The sequence below is a fragment of the Dama dama genome, chromosome 17 (genome assembly GCF_033118175.1).
Source record: "Dama dama isolate Ldn47 chromosome 17, ASM3311817v1, whole genome shotgun sequence".
Classification (NCBI taxonomy): Eukaryota; Metazoa; Chordata; class Mammalia; order Artiodactyla; family Cervidae; genus Dama; species Dama dama.
In genome coordinates this window covers 10,160,098-10,174,905 of record NC_083697.1, presented here as the reverse complement: position 1 = coordinate 10,174,905, position 14,808 = coordinate 10,160,098, and the positions used below count along the sequence as shown (strand labels likewise).

Genomic DNA, 14,808 nt, shown 5'->3' with positions numbered 1-14,808 from the left:
AGGCAAGAATGCTGGAGTGGGTTGCCATTTCCCACTCCGGGGGATTTTTCTGACCCAGGGACTGAAGCCACATCTCCTGCATTGGCAGGCAGATTCTCTACCACTGAGTCACCAAAAAAAGTCACAGCATTCAGCAAAATGCTGAAAGTCGACATACTAATGAAATCCAATCCTCTACTTCTGGCACATCTACATATCCAAGTCAAAGGCTTTATTAAAGGGCAGCAGAGGGTTTCTTACAATAATGTAGGAAAGCTTAAATTAGATGACAGAATCATCTTTCATCATTACAAATTATGCTCATTATTCAAAAACCAAATAATTGGGAAGTTCAGATGATCAAATTCCAGTGCTGTGAAAAAGGCCTCCGCAGGAACTGAAAAACAGAGCTGACTAGACTTCATCTGATGTCAGTTCTGAATCTGCTCTTCCTCACTCACTACATCAGCAAAGTCATTTTTGGGGTCAGTTTTCTTATCTATAAGTAGTGAGAAACTAAGCAAAAAAAAGTTCTCAACAATTCATACAAGTGATTAATGGTACGATTTTGAAAAATGTTTAACAGCATGCAATCAAAAAGACAGAACATTAATATAGAAATTACATAACAGACTTGAACAAAGTTACTCTGATTCTGAAGAACAGATGTTATGATCTTCAGCTATGGCATTAAAGAAATGCAAGGTCCTAACCACATCTCAAGTAGCCGTGAAAGATCAATTGTCTGTCATGAGAATATGATTATATTCTGATTCTTGGAAATCTGTATGGCCTACACGGTTGCTCAGTTAAACAAAATATTCAAACGTGTAGCATTTAACATTAAAAATTCATCCTATTAAAAATTAAACTGTAGACATGCCAGTCAAAAAATGGTGTCTAAGATTTCCATCACAAAAACAGAAGGAGCTAACTGGTCAGAAATGGCCCTTCTGAAAAAAAAAAAAAACAATATCTTACAATGGCCCTGACTTCCCTAGCTCTAGGAAGGCTTATCACTGGGGAAGGGGGAAAAAAAAAATCAGTAATTCATGATCTTTTCAGGTAAAATCATCTAAAGAACCTTGATTTGGGTTTTCACTCACAAACACAGAAAAAGGGCAGCAAATAGTGAGAAAGAAATCAAACATTCCAAATGGCAACTAACCCATTTGATGCCAGTTTGGGGAGAACTTTAAAAACTGAGGAAAGTGGAACAAAGCTATCCAACCACTTTCTCATGTTATCCAAGAACAGAGGACTTGCATGTGGCAGCCAATCACCTGATACTATCAGGGGAGCCTTCACTTTTCAAATATGGTTGGAAAGCAGGATCCAATCCCTGGAGTACTGAGAGACATGATTGGAAACTTTTTTTTCCCTATAGTTGGTAAAACACGTTGGAAAAAAGAATGGATTAGGTCTGTACACTGTGTGTCAACTATGACTACATAAAATATTTAGTCAAATTCACCAACTTCTCCAGGGAAATTATTTTTACAACATTCCACAGAGTTCAGCTATTTTTTAAACTATCACCAACAGTCATTAATTTGTCCTCATCAATTCTATCATATATGACACTAAGATTCATACGAGCTCATCAAATATTTTCACCTAATAAATGAAAGTACCACTTCTTTGAAGGTTTTCCTATTTTTCTTTTTTAATAAAATACAATGTTCTCATCCCATTTTTCTCTAAAATTACCATCACAAAAAACAAAGTTCAAAAGAATACCTTCAAAAGCGGACTGACATGAACATAAAATAAAACCATAATCCATATCCATAAGAAAAAACTTTCAATGATGAATATAGCCCTAAACATACCTTTTATGTCAACTGAGGAATCCACACCTCACAGAATCTAAGACACTGACTTCATGTACCACCAAGATAAAAGCACTACCAAGTAACTGTAAAGCTAATCACTGCCAACAATTATTAGTACCAACTTTTCAGAAGTGGTCAAGGGTTAAAAAGTGTCCATTTTAGAACTGACATTTTAGCTGCAGGGAAGATAAATGAAAAAGAAACATGCCCTGAGCCCCTAAACGTAACTGGCACTGGAAACGGAACTCTGGCAGCAGACTTGGTCCTCCCTGGCAAAGTTCCTGTTCTGTTCACCTGTCCCTTCCCATGGAGATCCTACCCACCTTTCAATCTCAGGTCAAGCCACGATGCCTTCCCGACCACTACAACGCAAGTTAACTCCCCTTTCCCTCCATCCTTCAGCTTCCAGTATCTGAACCATTTACAAGTCAATCAGCGGTCAGCTCTCTGGTGCTATTCTGCTTTCAGCCAATTGTGTACACTCACTCTCCAGCTGGAGTCTTCTTTACAGACATTGGTCTTTATCCTCTAAAAACAGCCACAACTCACTCATTAAATCTACAGGGGTCAGGGAACCTAATAGAATGTTTTTCTGTAATAATGATCATATACATGTATATACGCAAGACACATATGGATATTCTACTGAATAAATCAGTATTTATCCAGGATCATTTGTGCTTCATAGAAGCTTACTGAAATAACTGTGCAATGAAGTATGAAATTTTAATTTTAAAAAAAACGTGAGCACTGTTTTTAAAAAGCACCAAATATTACTGAAAACCTACCTCCTTTCAAGTATATAAGCCATTTAAATATCAGGCATTTTGAGAATAATATTAATAAGTGTCATCAATAGTCTAAGGTATGATATGATAATTCCACATATACTAGACTCAACAAAAGCTGAAGCTAAATAAGGTCTATACATTTAAGACGATACTTATAAATCAAGTTAGGCCCTGAAAACACCACAGTCAATCAATGATATTAAGAGTAGAACAAGGTGCAATACAACTTCAAGATTGTGAGAAGTTAAAAAAAAAAAAAACTGAAATAAACCACTGAAACTTCTGATCACTTCAGGTGGCCTAGGTATTTCCAGATCCTCACATTAGGAAGTTTCATGATATGGGTCTTCACTGTCACAATGAGAAAAACTGTACTCACCCTAACTACAACTACACAAACTGCCAACCTAATTATACTGCATAATTATATTGCCTACTGTATACTCTGTATATGTATAATATAGGCAGTCTCTAAATTATGAAAGTAAATTTACCAAGAGTTACCTACAAGTACTTAATGTTTTTCTTGTTCATGCTATATTACACACATAAATACACATTATCTCTACTGCAGTTATTATTCATGTTTTATCCCCATAAACACTGCAATCATAATTTTTAAATATTATATAACTTCAGGTTTTCAGAATAGAAAACAACAGGCACTAATTTATATAATTAACTTCTGATTAAGACTTAGAAATGTCACAATCCTATAAATATTCTTATGATTCTAAACCTTAATGACATCTAATTTATTTGAAAGAAAGTGGTTAGATAGCTTTGTTCCACTTTCCCCAGTTTTTTTTTTTTCTTTTCTTTTTTTCCTTTTTTTTTTTCTCTCTTTTTTTCCACTGTGCAACCCGCTTCAGTGCCTGCAGCCTACTGGCAGAGGCCAGGCAATGGTTCGGGGCCGAGTTTGCTCTGGCATGGGACACTATGAGAGGCCCAGGGGGATGAGCCTGCCATAAATCCAAACCCATGCATTTTCCTCAGTTTTTAAAGTTCTCCCAAAACTGGCATTCTCAACTGAGAACTGAGAGAATATTCTTCAAAAAGAATCTAATTTTCCAATTCACTGAAACACTTCATAAACCCTATGTGGTTTAACTGTAGTTCTAAAACTGTAATATGTGTGCTGCTTTACATTTATTGTATAGATTATATATAAACCTTCTCTGCTTTTGAAGTGTTTGTTTTAAAAGAATGATTCCCCTTGGTTAACTTTAAGTCCTATACTGCATTCCTACACTAAGAAAAGAGAGAATTACAACTACCCTCCTTTCTAATGTGTCTATGGCTGACCAGTCCCTCTTTTCTCCTCTTTCTCTCAACTTATTTAAAATCAGGTTATAACAACATCTTGTCATCCCAAAGGACCGTTGCAACTCTATTCAACTCTAAAAGGACAATCTTGACGTCACTTCACTTTAGTTCCTACATACTTACAAATATAAATCTACAATAGTTAGTAGGTAGATCATCAGGATCTAACTGTCCAACAATGGAAAAGCTTTAAAAAGCTAGATCCAGGAAGGCAACATTCCTGCTTAACAAACAGACTAAAGAGGTAAAAATTAAGCTCAGCCCGCCTAAACGAAAGCTAACAGAGTTTTGCCAAGAGAACACACTGGTCATAGCAAATACTCGCTTCCAACAACACAAAAGACAACTCTACACATGGCCATCATTACATGGTCAATACTGAAATGAGACTGATTACACTCTTCACAGCTGAAGATGGATAAGCTCTATACAGTCAGCAAAACAAGACCTGGGGCTCAGTGTGGCTCAGATCGTGACCTCTTTATCACAAAATTCAGGCTTAAATTGAAGAAAGTAGGGAAAACCACTAAACCATTCAGGTATGATCTAAATCATCAAATCCCTTATCATTATACCGTGAAGGGGACAAATAGATTCAAGGGATCAGATCTGGTAGACAGAGCTCCTGGAGAATTAGGGACAAACCAGGTTCATAATATTGTACAGGAGGTGGTGACCAAGATCATCCTCAAGATAAAGAAATGCAAAAAAGCAAAATGGTTGTCTGAGGAGGACTTACAAACAGCTGAGAAAAGAAGAGATGTGAGATGAGGAAAAATATACCCCACTGAATGCAGAGTTCCAGAGCACAGTAAGGAGAGATAAGACAGCCTTCTTAAATGAACAATGAAAAGAAAGAGGAAAACAACAGAATGGGAAAGACTAGTGATCTCTTCAAGAAATCTGGAGATACCAAGAGAACATTTCATGCAAACATGGGCACAATAAAGGACAAAAACAGTACGGACCTAAGAGAAGCAGAAGATATTAAGAAGAGGTGGCAAGAATACATAGAAGAACTATACAAAAAGGTTTTAATGACCTGGATAACCACGATGGTGTGGTCAATCACCTAGAGCCAGACACTTGGAATATGAAGTCAAGTAGGCCTGAGGAAGCATTACTACAAAGCTAGTGGAGGTTATGGAATCCCAACTGAGCTATTTAAAATCCTAAAAGATGATGCCATTAAAGTGCTGCACTCAGTATGTCAGCAAATTTGGAAAACTTAGCAGTGACCCCAGGACTGGAAATGGTCAGTTTCCATTCCAATTTCAAAGAAAGGCAATGCCAAAGAACATTCAAAGTAACATACAATAGTGCTCATTTCACATGCCAGCAAGCTAATGCTCAAAATCCTTCAAGCTAGGCTTCTACAGTACTTGAGAACTTTCAGGGGTACAACTTGGATTTAGAAAAGGCAGAGGAATCAAAGACCAGATTGCCAACATTCCTTGGATCATGGAAAAAGCAAGGGAATATCAGAAAAACATCTATTTCTGCTTCACTGACTATGCTAAAGCCTTGGACTGTGTGGGTCACAACAAACTGGAAAATTCTTAAAAGAGATAGGAACACCAGACCACCATACTTGTCTCCTGAGAAACCTGTATGCAGATCAAGAAGCAACAGTTAGAACCAAACATGGAACAACAGACTGGTTCAAAATTGGGAAGGCAGTATGTCAAGGCTATATGCTGTCACCCTACTTATTTAAATTATATGCAGAGTACATGATGTGAAATATCGGACTGGATGAATCACAAGCTGGAATCAAGACTGCCTGGAGAAATATCAACAACCTCAGATATGCAGATGATATCACTTTAACAGCAAAAAGCAAAGAGGAGCTAAAGAGCCTCTTGATGAATGAAAAAGGAGTGAAAAAGCTGGCTTATATCTCAGTATTCAAAAAACAAAGATCATGGCATTTCATGGCAAATAAAAAGGGAAAAACTGGAAACAATGACAACTTTTATTTTAGGGGGCTTCAAAATCACTGCAAATGGTGAGTGCAGCCATGAAATTAAAAGACGCTTGTTCCTTGGAAGAAAAGCTATGAGGAACCTCCACAGCATATTCAAAAGCAGAGACATCACTTCACTGACAAAGGTCCATATAGTCAAAGCTATGGTTTTTCCAGCAGTCATGTATGGATGTGAGAGTTGGACCATAAGGAAGCTGAGTGGCGAAGAATTATTTGATGCTTTCGAACTGTGGTGCTGGAGAAGACACTTCAAAGTCTCTTAAGATTCCAAGGAGATGAAACCAGTGAATCCTAAAGAAAATCAACCCTGAATATTCATTGGAAAGACTGATGCTGAAGCTGAAGCTCCAATACTTTGGCCACCTGATGCAAAGAGCTGACTCACTGGAAAAGACCCTTATGCTGGGAAAGACTGAGGGCAGGAGGAGAAGTGGGCAAGAGAAGATAAGATGGTTAGATAGCATCACCAACTCAACGGACATGAATTTGAGCAAACTTTAGGAGATAGAGAAGGACAAGTAATCCTAGCGTGCTACAGTCCAAGGGGTCACAAAGTGTGGGATGTGACTTGGCATCTGAACAACAAATGCCTCAACAATGGAAAACAGTCCAGAATATGAGAAACTTTATGAAGAGTTAGGCCATAAAACCAGTAAAACTAGTCTTTGTTCTAAAGATCTCATAGATGCGTCACAAACTCTGAAACTGGTACTAAATGTTTGACCCATTTGAATTTATGTACATCTTTTTGCAAAGACAACACAGAATATTTCACTGGTCTTCCTCAGAATTTCATTACGAAATTAGTAGACTACACACAGCAAACAGTTCCACTGCACAGCCCTGCTGCCTGAGAAGATACACACCAGCAGACGTGAACAAAGGCACACTCAATACCAGCTAGAACTACTTTATGTAGCAAAGGAGGGGACACTTCCCGGGAAGCAAGAACTGTCATCTGAAAGATGACAAATTCAAAGCTAAGTAATAGGACTGTCTCAAACGTCCTAGAAAAGAATATGGCATAAATAGCCAGTTGATGGAGAAGGTGAAAGTAGAACATATCAAATGTTCTACAGAGCCAGGAATAAGAAATACAAGTGCAAGCTAGAGGTAAAATGATTGCATCTACAGGCAAACAGAAGTCAGTCAGAAAATAAAATGACAGAGCTATGAGAATGCCAAGCAGCACATACAAGAAACAGCACAGCCATCTTCAATAGCTACCTTGGTTCCCAATGGCTTTCCCAGCCAAGGAAGTTTCCAGCAAATCCCCCTTCTCCTAATCTGGTTTCTGTTGCAGCTCCAAGAGTCCAATCTATGTCATATGTGAATCACTGCTTCCACGTATTTCCCTCTTTCCCTCCACAGAAGATAAATACTATTACTGACTGAACAACAGCTGCCATGTTCTAAGCCTCCCCTTCTGTGATAGAGAACTCATCCCTTGTGGTTTGTATGGGGTTGATACTACCTATGCTCTTCAAAATTCACACACTTTCACACTCCCTTTCTGTCACTTATCTCACACACTCCCACCCTCACACTCACCCATACGCTTTCTCTCAAGCGCACTTTCCTACACACTTTCCACTCGAGAGTATCGGAGTGACCGTGCAACTCATGTCCAGGCAATCAGAATACCCATCTCACTAGCTTCAATTATTTGTTCAGACCCATGAACCAGGCCCCCAGTAAACCAATCCAAGTTCTGTCCACGACAGAGGCCAAGCGGCCAGCCAACTGAAGAAACATCTCCTGAACAGCACAGCAGATCCTAAAGACAATGAGAACTTGTAGCCACACCATTCTTGAGATTCAGGGCCAAGTCATTCTCTTCCCTTGAACTTGAGAGCACAAGTCCCGAAGGAGTCCTCATACACACTTCTAAAGCCCTAAAGATTTACGGCAGACCAGGGAACTCTACATATCTCCAGTACCATATGTAGGAGTAGGAACTTCTAGTACATTTGCTTTCTAATCATAAGAATATAAAATAATGTGAGGAGCTAGTTAAGAATCCAAAATTAAAAAAAAAAAAAAAAAGACTACAATTGCCCCTTCCAGCCTTCCCAAAGATCCTTCAGAACTAGCACAAAAAGGAAGAGACCCTCTCACTATTTCAAGTTTTAAAAACTAACATATTTTCCCAGCAAAAGAGGACTTTTGATATGAGCTAAGCATACATTCACACAATTCAACAGCACTTCCAGCACTTCTCTCCGTCATTTACTGTCTGCCTCTCCAGGAGGTGTATTTAGAGTAGAAACCAGATGGGTCTTGCTTCCAGCACCTGGCACACGGCAGGTGTGTTGTAATGGTTTAAACGTGAGTGAATGTCAGATGCCCACTCAACTCACCCATTCCACAAGTCACATATTACTCTTGACTAACAGTTTGGTATCTGAAAAGCACTCTGCTGGGCACTACATGAGCCACAAAGATCAGCTATGAACCAGTCCTCAAAAATGCAGACACAGACTCTTTTTGACTTTCTGATGAAAATATGGGCAACTCTATCCAGAAAAATACCTAAATAAATTGACTAAGATTTTGCATTAAATTTCAATGAATTCCCAAGGAAGAATTTCAGATCTAGTAGGATAAATAAGAAAACAAAACACATGTACACACCAAAATACTATGATCCTTTATTTGTTGATTCTTATATTCTAAGATTTAAGTAGAAAAGTGATTAAGATACAGGGATAAGACCAAACAAATCTGCCAATAACTTCAGAAAATAATCACAAGTTGGGAGAGCCTCTGTGTAAGAAAACCACTGGGATTAAGGTCTGCAGTATGGAAACATAAACCACTGATGAATTCGCACACAAATTCCAGGGTTCTCAATACACAGGCATATTGAGATAGAAAATTTCTTATTACGAGTAAAGAAAAAGGAAATAATATCAATCCAGTATGGTCATGAAAAGCTTCCTGAATGTCTCCTAGGCTTTAAAAATTTCTCTCAAATCTTGCTTTACTACTTCACCGGTTTAAGTGTTTTATAACTATAATTAGGGACCATTAAATTTCTTAAAACATTAATAGTAACTAAAATTACATGTGGGAGTGGAAAGAATAAACATATGGCAATACAGCCCATACTGTGAAATTCTGAAAAGACTTTCCTCTTATATCATAAGGCTTCAACCAGACTATCATTAACCTCCTAGGAACAGCATAGAGTCTAAGAGGAAATAACCATGCATTCAAATGCCAATAAATAATAATCCACAATAAACAAGTTTTCTCCAACTGTAATAATAAAAACACTCCAAAATCTTCCAGTAAACAGAAATCCTCAAAAGTGCAACTGACCTAATTTTACTTTCTATTTCTCCAAATGCAATCGATTAAAAAAATAGTTTCAACTGCTACTGAACTAAAGTTTCTCTGAGTTTTGGACCCCTTCCCAAAAAAAGAATGGTACATCTTTACAATCGTTGGGGAAGGTCAGAACGAAAGGCAGCAAGTTAAACTAGATGCCTAGCACATTATCAAATGTTAGCATTAGAAGTAACCTGAGAAATTATTCACAATCAATCCTTTCTTTCACTTAAGATTAAGTCAAGGCATGGCAAAAGTAAGACCAGTAAAAGTTGAGAGTGGTCTTCAAATTCATGGAGCAGATATAGGCCAAATGAGATCATACCAGTATCATAAAATATGTTAGAACATATAAATTAAGTTTAGTAACAAATCTAAGTACTTACATTAAGAAGTAACTCATCTTTTGTTTTAAGAGGAAAATTCTTATTTTCCTTCTCAACTAGTAAGTCATCTTCTCCATCTGATAGAACTGGAGGAAGGGACATATGAGAGGAAGACGATGAGGACGATGATGAGGAAGAGGAGGAGCTTGAACTATCAGTATCTGTTTCACTATAGAGAAGAAAAAGGTGAAAACAATACAAAAGCATTATTACAATGGTATTAAAACATGATTATTCAACTAGAAAATATCTGCTTTACTAGATGTTTATGGTTGCTGGTATAATTCAAAAGCTAGCATTTTGAAATTGACTATGGTGTTTGGAAAGCACTCTAATCCACTGATCACAAAACCCCTGCTCTAACCCAAACCCTCTTTTTACAACTGCTCTTATGTCATCCATCAATCTGAGGCATGTGACAAATCACTGACCGAAAAGAATCCTGGGTCAGGCACCTGTCTTATTAGTTACCAAGGATCAGATCAAAGCAAAGAGACTTTCTTCTCAGTCTTCAATTTGGAAACTTTTCCAAGTTACCATCCATGCTAAACACTCCACTCTTTGAAAACCCCTTTAGCCCTTGATTTCCACAACAATTCTCAGAGCAAAAAACTATCCTCTTAGCTTGGATTGTTTGCTGGTACCCTCTTCGGCTCCTGTTATGTGCTGTTTCTACAAGTCCCATACTCATGTTCTCTTCTCTCCGGTACTCTTTCCAAGTATGACCTCCAAAGAGCTCAATCATTGCCGATGTGCAGATAACTGCTAAATCTTCAGTCTTGATATCCCTAAGCTCCACCCCTAAACTCTTAATAACAACTGCCGAATTAATGACCTACACACTCACAAGTTAAAAACAGTGCATTCTCCCTACTAGTTCTGTTTCTCTTTCAGTTTCTATTGCATTTAATTGTTTAGTCCTGAATCCTCACTAGAGGTAGAAACCTTGGAACTGTATCAAAGTATTGCATGCTCAGTCAGTGATGAAACTGGTAAACATGACTCCTATTCCACTAGAAAAATCTAAATACAGAGTGCTATTAGCTGACATTAAGGGATTAGGGTTCACTCTACTACAGCATGGTTGTTATGTAAAAAGTATTTTATCAGAAATGCACAGTAAAGAATTTACAGGGAAGATGGCATGCTGTCTGAGACTTGTTTTAAAACTATCAAGTTAAAAGAAAAAGTTAGAAATGTCAGGTAAAACAAAGTTAAGGGGACTTCCCTGGTGCCCCGGTGATTGGGAACCCACCTGCCAATGAAGGGACATGAGTTCAGTCCCCTGCCCAGGAGGATCCCACATGCTGTGGAGCAAGTAAGCTCAGTGGACCACCACTGCTTAGCTTGCACACTCCACAGGAGGCCACCACAATGAGAAGCCCACCTACCACAATCAAGAGCAGCGCCCCCCAACCTCGCCTAACTAGAGGAAATCCATGCCTGCACAACAGCCAAAAATAACGAAATAAAGCTAGGAAATAATGGAAACTGTCAAACTTGGTGATGGCTATGTGTACATTCATTATATTACTCTGAGTTTGAAAATGTCCACAATAAAAAGTTTGATGTACAGAGGGTGGGATAGGGTGGGAGGTGGGAGGGAGGTTCAAGAAGGAGGGGACAAATGTCTACCTAGGACTGATTCATGTCAATGCACGGCAGAAACCAGCCAACACAACATTGTAAAGCAATTGTCCTTCAATTAAAAGTAAACAAATTTAAAAATACGAATTAAAAAAAAAAAAAGGTTAAAGTAAGTTTTACCTGTAATCTGATGTTCAAATTTACATTTCCACACCAGAACTGTCCTTCTACTGCTTCCCTGACATCTCCAATTTGTTGACAGTGAAATCTCAAATTAACTCTCTAAATTTAGCATTCCTATTGGTTTACAGCCCCCATCCCAGAAAGGTTTCTCCCCATCTCAGTAAACAGCCCCGCCATCCACCCAGTTGATGCCCCTCTTCGTAGGCCACTACCACATCTATTAGCGATCCAAATCCGGGAAGTTTCAAAATATTCAATCCAAACACCGTCACACGGTGGACTAACACACCATCTTTCCCATTGCTTTCACACCAAGCCAACCACTCCGCTTTCACTCTTGAGCACAGTTCAGTTCCTTCTCCACGGAGTAAAACATTAAAATGCTAACTTGAGTATGTAAATCATCTGCTTAAAATTCTTCAAATTTCTCTAGCAGTTAGAATTAAAACTAACATGGCCAGAGGGTCCTACCTGGTTGGGTTCTGCTACTACAAGTGCTTCGCTTGTTCCTTCCTTGTAATTTTCAACTCACTTTTTTTTTTTTTTAAAAAAACTTCATTTTTCGTCCCTCTCACCAGAATGTAAGGCAAGGATCGTGTCTATATTGTTCACCGACACAGCATGGCATAAAATACACTCAAACACTTGTAGGCAAGGTTCAGCCTGGTTCAGTGAACTCGCCTCCCACCACAGAACTTTCCTATATAAAAGACAGGAGGTAGGGCGGGAAAAGCCTCAAAAAAGCTATGCAAAGCAGGTAGTAATAGTTGAATCACTTTCCCCTAATTTAATGAAAAATTCATCACCAGAGAAATTCTACAAACTAACAAAACTGCCAGGAGTCAATCTGAAAAGAGAAAATCCTTTATCTGATGCTCCATTTATCTGGTTCAACCAGAGAAACTTGAGAAAAAGATTTGCCACAAACTTTAAATTATAACCCCAAGGACACACCACGTCGAGTGGTCACGGGAATAAGCCCCCAGTCTCAGGTTTTCTACATTCTAACTGAAAACGACAAACTGTCCACAGAGGACTCTCGGACCCCCAGCCTCAGAGGAAGGGCCCCGACGGCCACGCTCCCTCCCAGGGGCACCGCAGGGGCAGCGAGGGACGCGCCCGGCTCCCGGGCCCTCCTGCCTCCTCGGCCCAGGCCTCCCGCTACCAGAGCCGCCCCGCGCGCCCGGCCACCGTGGGCACGACCTGTCCGAGTCCGAATCTGAGTCGGAGTCCGAGTCAGACGTCTCCAGGCCGCTCCCTTCCGGAGGCGGCCCCGGGAGCGACGGCGGCAGGAGCTGAGGCGACTGTTCGCCCGCAGACTCCGGGGTCCCCTCGTCCGCCGGCGGCGCTGCGACCGGAGCGGGGTCCGGAGCCGGCGCGGCCAGACCTTGGCCAATTCCGACGCCGGCGCCACCGAATTTCAGTGTCTGCAGCTGAGCGGCGGCGGCCTCCACCACCTCCATGGCGCAAACTTAGGACGCTCGCGCCGGGAGAGGCACCACCTGGCCGACAGCGGCTCCGGAAAGGAAGCACAGGCCCGCTTCACGCGCTGCTCCGGTAACCACACGCGGAGCCGTCCAGAGACGCGCCCCCACAGCAGACGCAGCGGCACTTCCGGGCAGCGTGTGACGTAACGGGACGCACCGGCGATCCCTGGAAGCCGGGCGGTCCGAAGGCCTTTGCACGCGGAACCGCGCGGTCCTAAAGCCGCTGGTTTCCCTGCGTCCTGGGAAACGCCGCTCACTCTGAGAGGCCTGATAGACAGACTTTCCTGCTGCCAGGTCTGAGGGAGTTAGACGGAGGATGAGATGGGAAGGAGACGGCAGAACTGGGAGACGCCTGATGGGGCGAGGCCCTGCACATTGGAAACTTGAGTCACGAAGCCTTGAACCAACACTTACAGGAAACTTTATTAAAGTTAAATGGAGTTACAGCCGTGGATAGGCCACAAACACAATGACTGTAAGGCATAGTTCCGGCAAGGCAGAAAAGGAAAGACGACCTCAACAGAAGTAGGTTACCTTTATTCAGGCAAGGAGTGGCAACAATCAGCCTAATGATCAGGCTGAGCGCCGAAAGAGATCAGGGAGGCTTCATACTTATAGGGAGGTTTGTGGAAGCGATAAGGGAAACGTCAATCAGGCGGGATATTTTGAGTATTCTTTTGTTGAGATGACACTTGTAGTTGGGCAGGGGGTGATAAGTCTTCTGGGCAGGTGTAGGAGGTGGTAGGTTTCTGGACAGGGGGTGATAAGTCCCAGATAGATGCAACTGGCCTGGAGCATCAGGATGGAGCTAAAGTTATGCTTTGTTTTCTCCGAAGCTAGATGATTCAGCAAGGGGCCTTTGAGACTGTTGTTCTCTTTTCTAGGCCCAAAAGACTCCTTCATTCCAGACCCTGAAATCATTTTTAAAAAAAGGGGAAAAGGTCGCCGTATCTCTCTGGCTACTTCCTGCTAGATAGGGGCGACAGTTTTGAGTCTGGAATGGAGGATCGTCCTAGGGTTCATGGTCTATTTTTTCTGAGCTTGAGGTGGGGCTCTCGAGAAGAAGAATGGTCTTGACCTGATCTCGAGAGATGGCCCGATTCCGTTCTTGGAGAAACCTTTGAAAGAGATTAAAGAGACAGGGCCCAAATAAGAGGAATAGAATGGTAAGTACCAATGGTCCCAGGAAAGGGAGCAACCAAGGGAGTATCTGTTGGAACAGGTTTTGGGGAGTGTAAAGGTTTTGTAACTCTTTCCTGCGGCGTTCAATTCTGTTTCTAAGTTCTTTGACTGGCCCTGGACTATGCCCGTTTCATTAGCAAAATAGCAGCAGTCCTCTCCTAGGAAAAGGCAGGTCCCTCCCTTTTCTGCAGTGAGAAGGTCCAGGGTTCGCCTATTTTTTAGGGCCATGGAATCTAATGAGTTAATTTGTTTTGGATTGAAACAAAGGACTCTACTACCTCTCCATGTCTTTATTAAGTTCTTGGGACAGCTTGTGGTAGAAATGGGCAGAGGTCGAGATGCCTCCAATCCCGGTGCCTAGGGCTGCTGCTATGCCAGTCCCAATCAGGAGGGGTGCTATGACAGCTTGTCTTTTTCTGTGGGAAAGTTCCCCTTGGGGATAAACTATTTGTTATATCTCTTCCTCTTTGAGGAATGTTAGGCCTGGGGTCAGGAAGACTAAGATGCAGGGTCCAGGGGGGTTTAAGGGGAGGCATGAATATGCATAGGTCCCACAGAGAATGAAGATTCCTGGATTGGTGCAATTATTTGTGCTGTTCCAGAGAACCCAAGTAGAACAGAAGGAGGGAGTGGAGTTTGTAAGACCAGTGTAGTTGGGACTAGAGTAGTTAATACAGGTTAGGTTTGAAGAGGCTGAGAGTAGGACATTGTCAGAGACTGGCCCAATGAGTT

The 14,808-nt window shown here is 41.0% G+C and overlaps 1 protein-coding gene and 1 non-coding gene across 2 annotated transcripts in view; both read right to left on the bottom strand.

Annotated features, from left to right (window-relative positions):
- NAF1 (nuclear assembly factor 1 ribonucleoprotein) overlaps nucleotides 1-13,005 on the bottom strand; it is a 45,505-nt gene extending 32,500 nt beyond the window's left edge. The window contains exons 1-2 of the mRNA XM_061164098.1: nucleotides 12,611-13,005; nucleotides 9,638-9,806 (exon numbers count right to left, since the gene is read on the bottom strand). Coding sequence (XP_061020081.1) covers nucleotides 9,638-9,806; nucleotides 12,611-12,870 — 429 coding nt within the window. The 5' untranslated portion in view covers nucleotides 12,871-13,005. The remainder of the gene's footprint in view (nucleotides 1-9,637; nucleotides 9,807-12,610) is intronic.
- Nucleotides 3,458-3,590, bottom strand: LOC133071947 (small nucleolar RNA SNORA42/SNORA80 family). The gene has a single exon (XR_009696570.1). It is a non-coding gene; the product is annotated as a small nucleolar RNA SNORA42/SNORA80 family (small nucleolar RNA).
- Nucleotides 13,006-14,808: the final 1,803 nt, after the last annotated feature.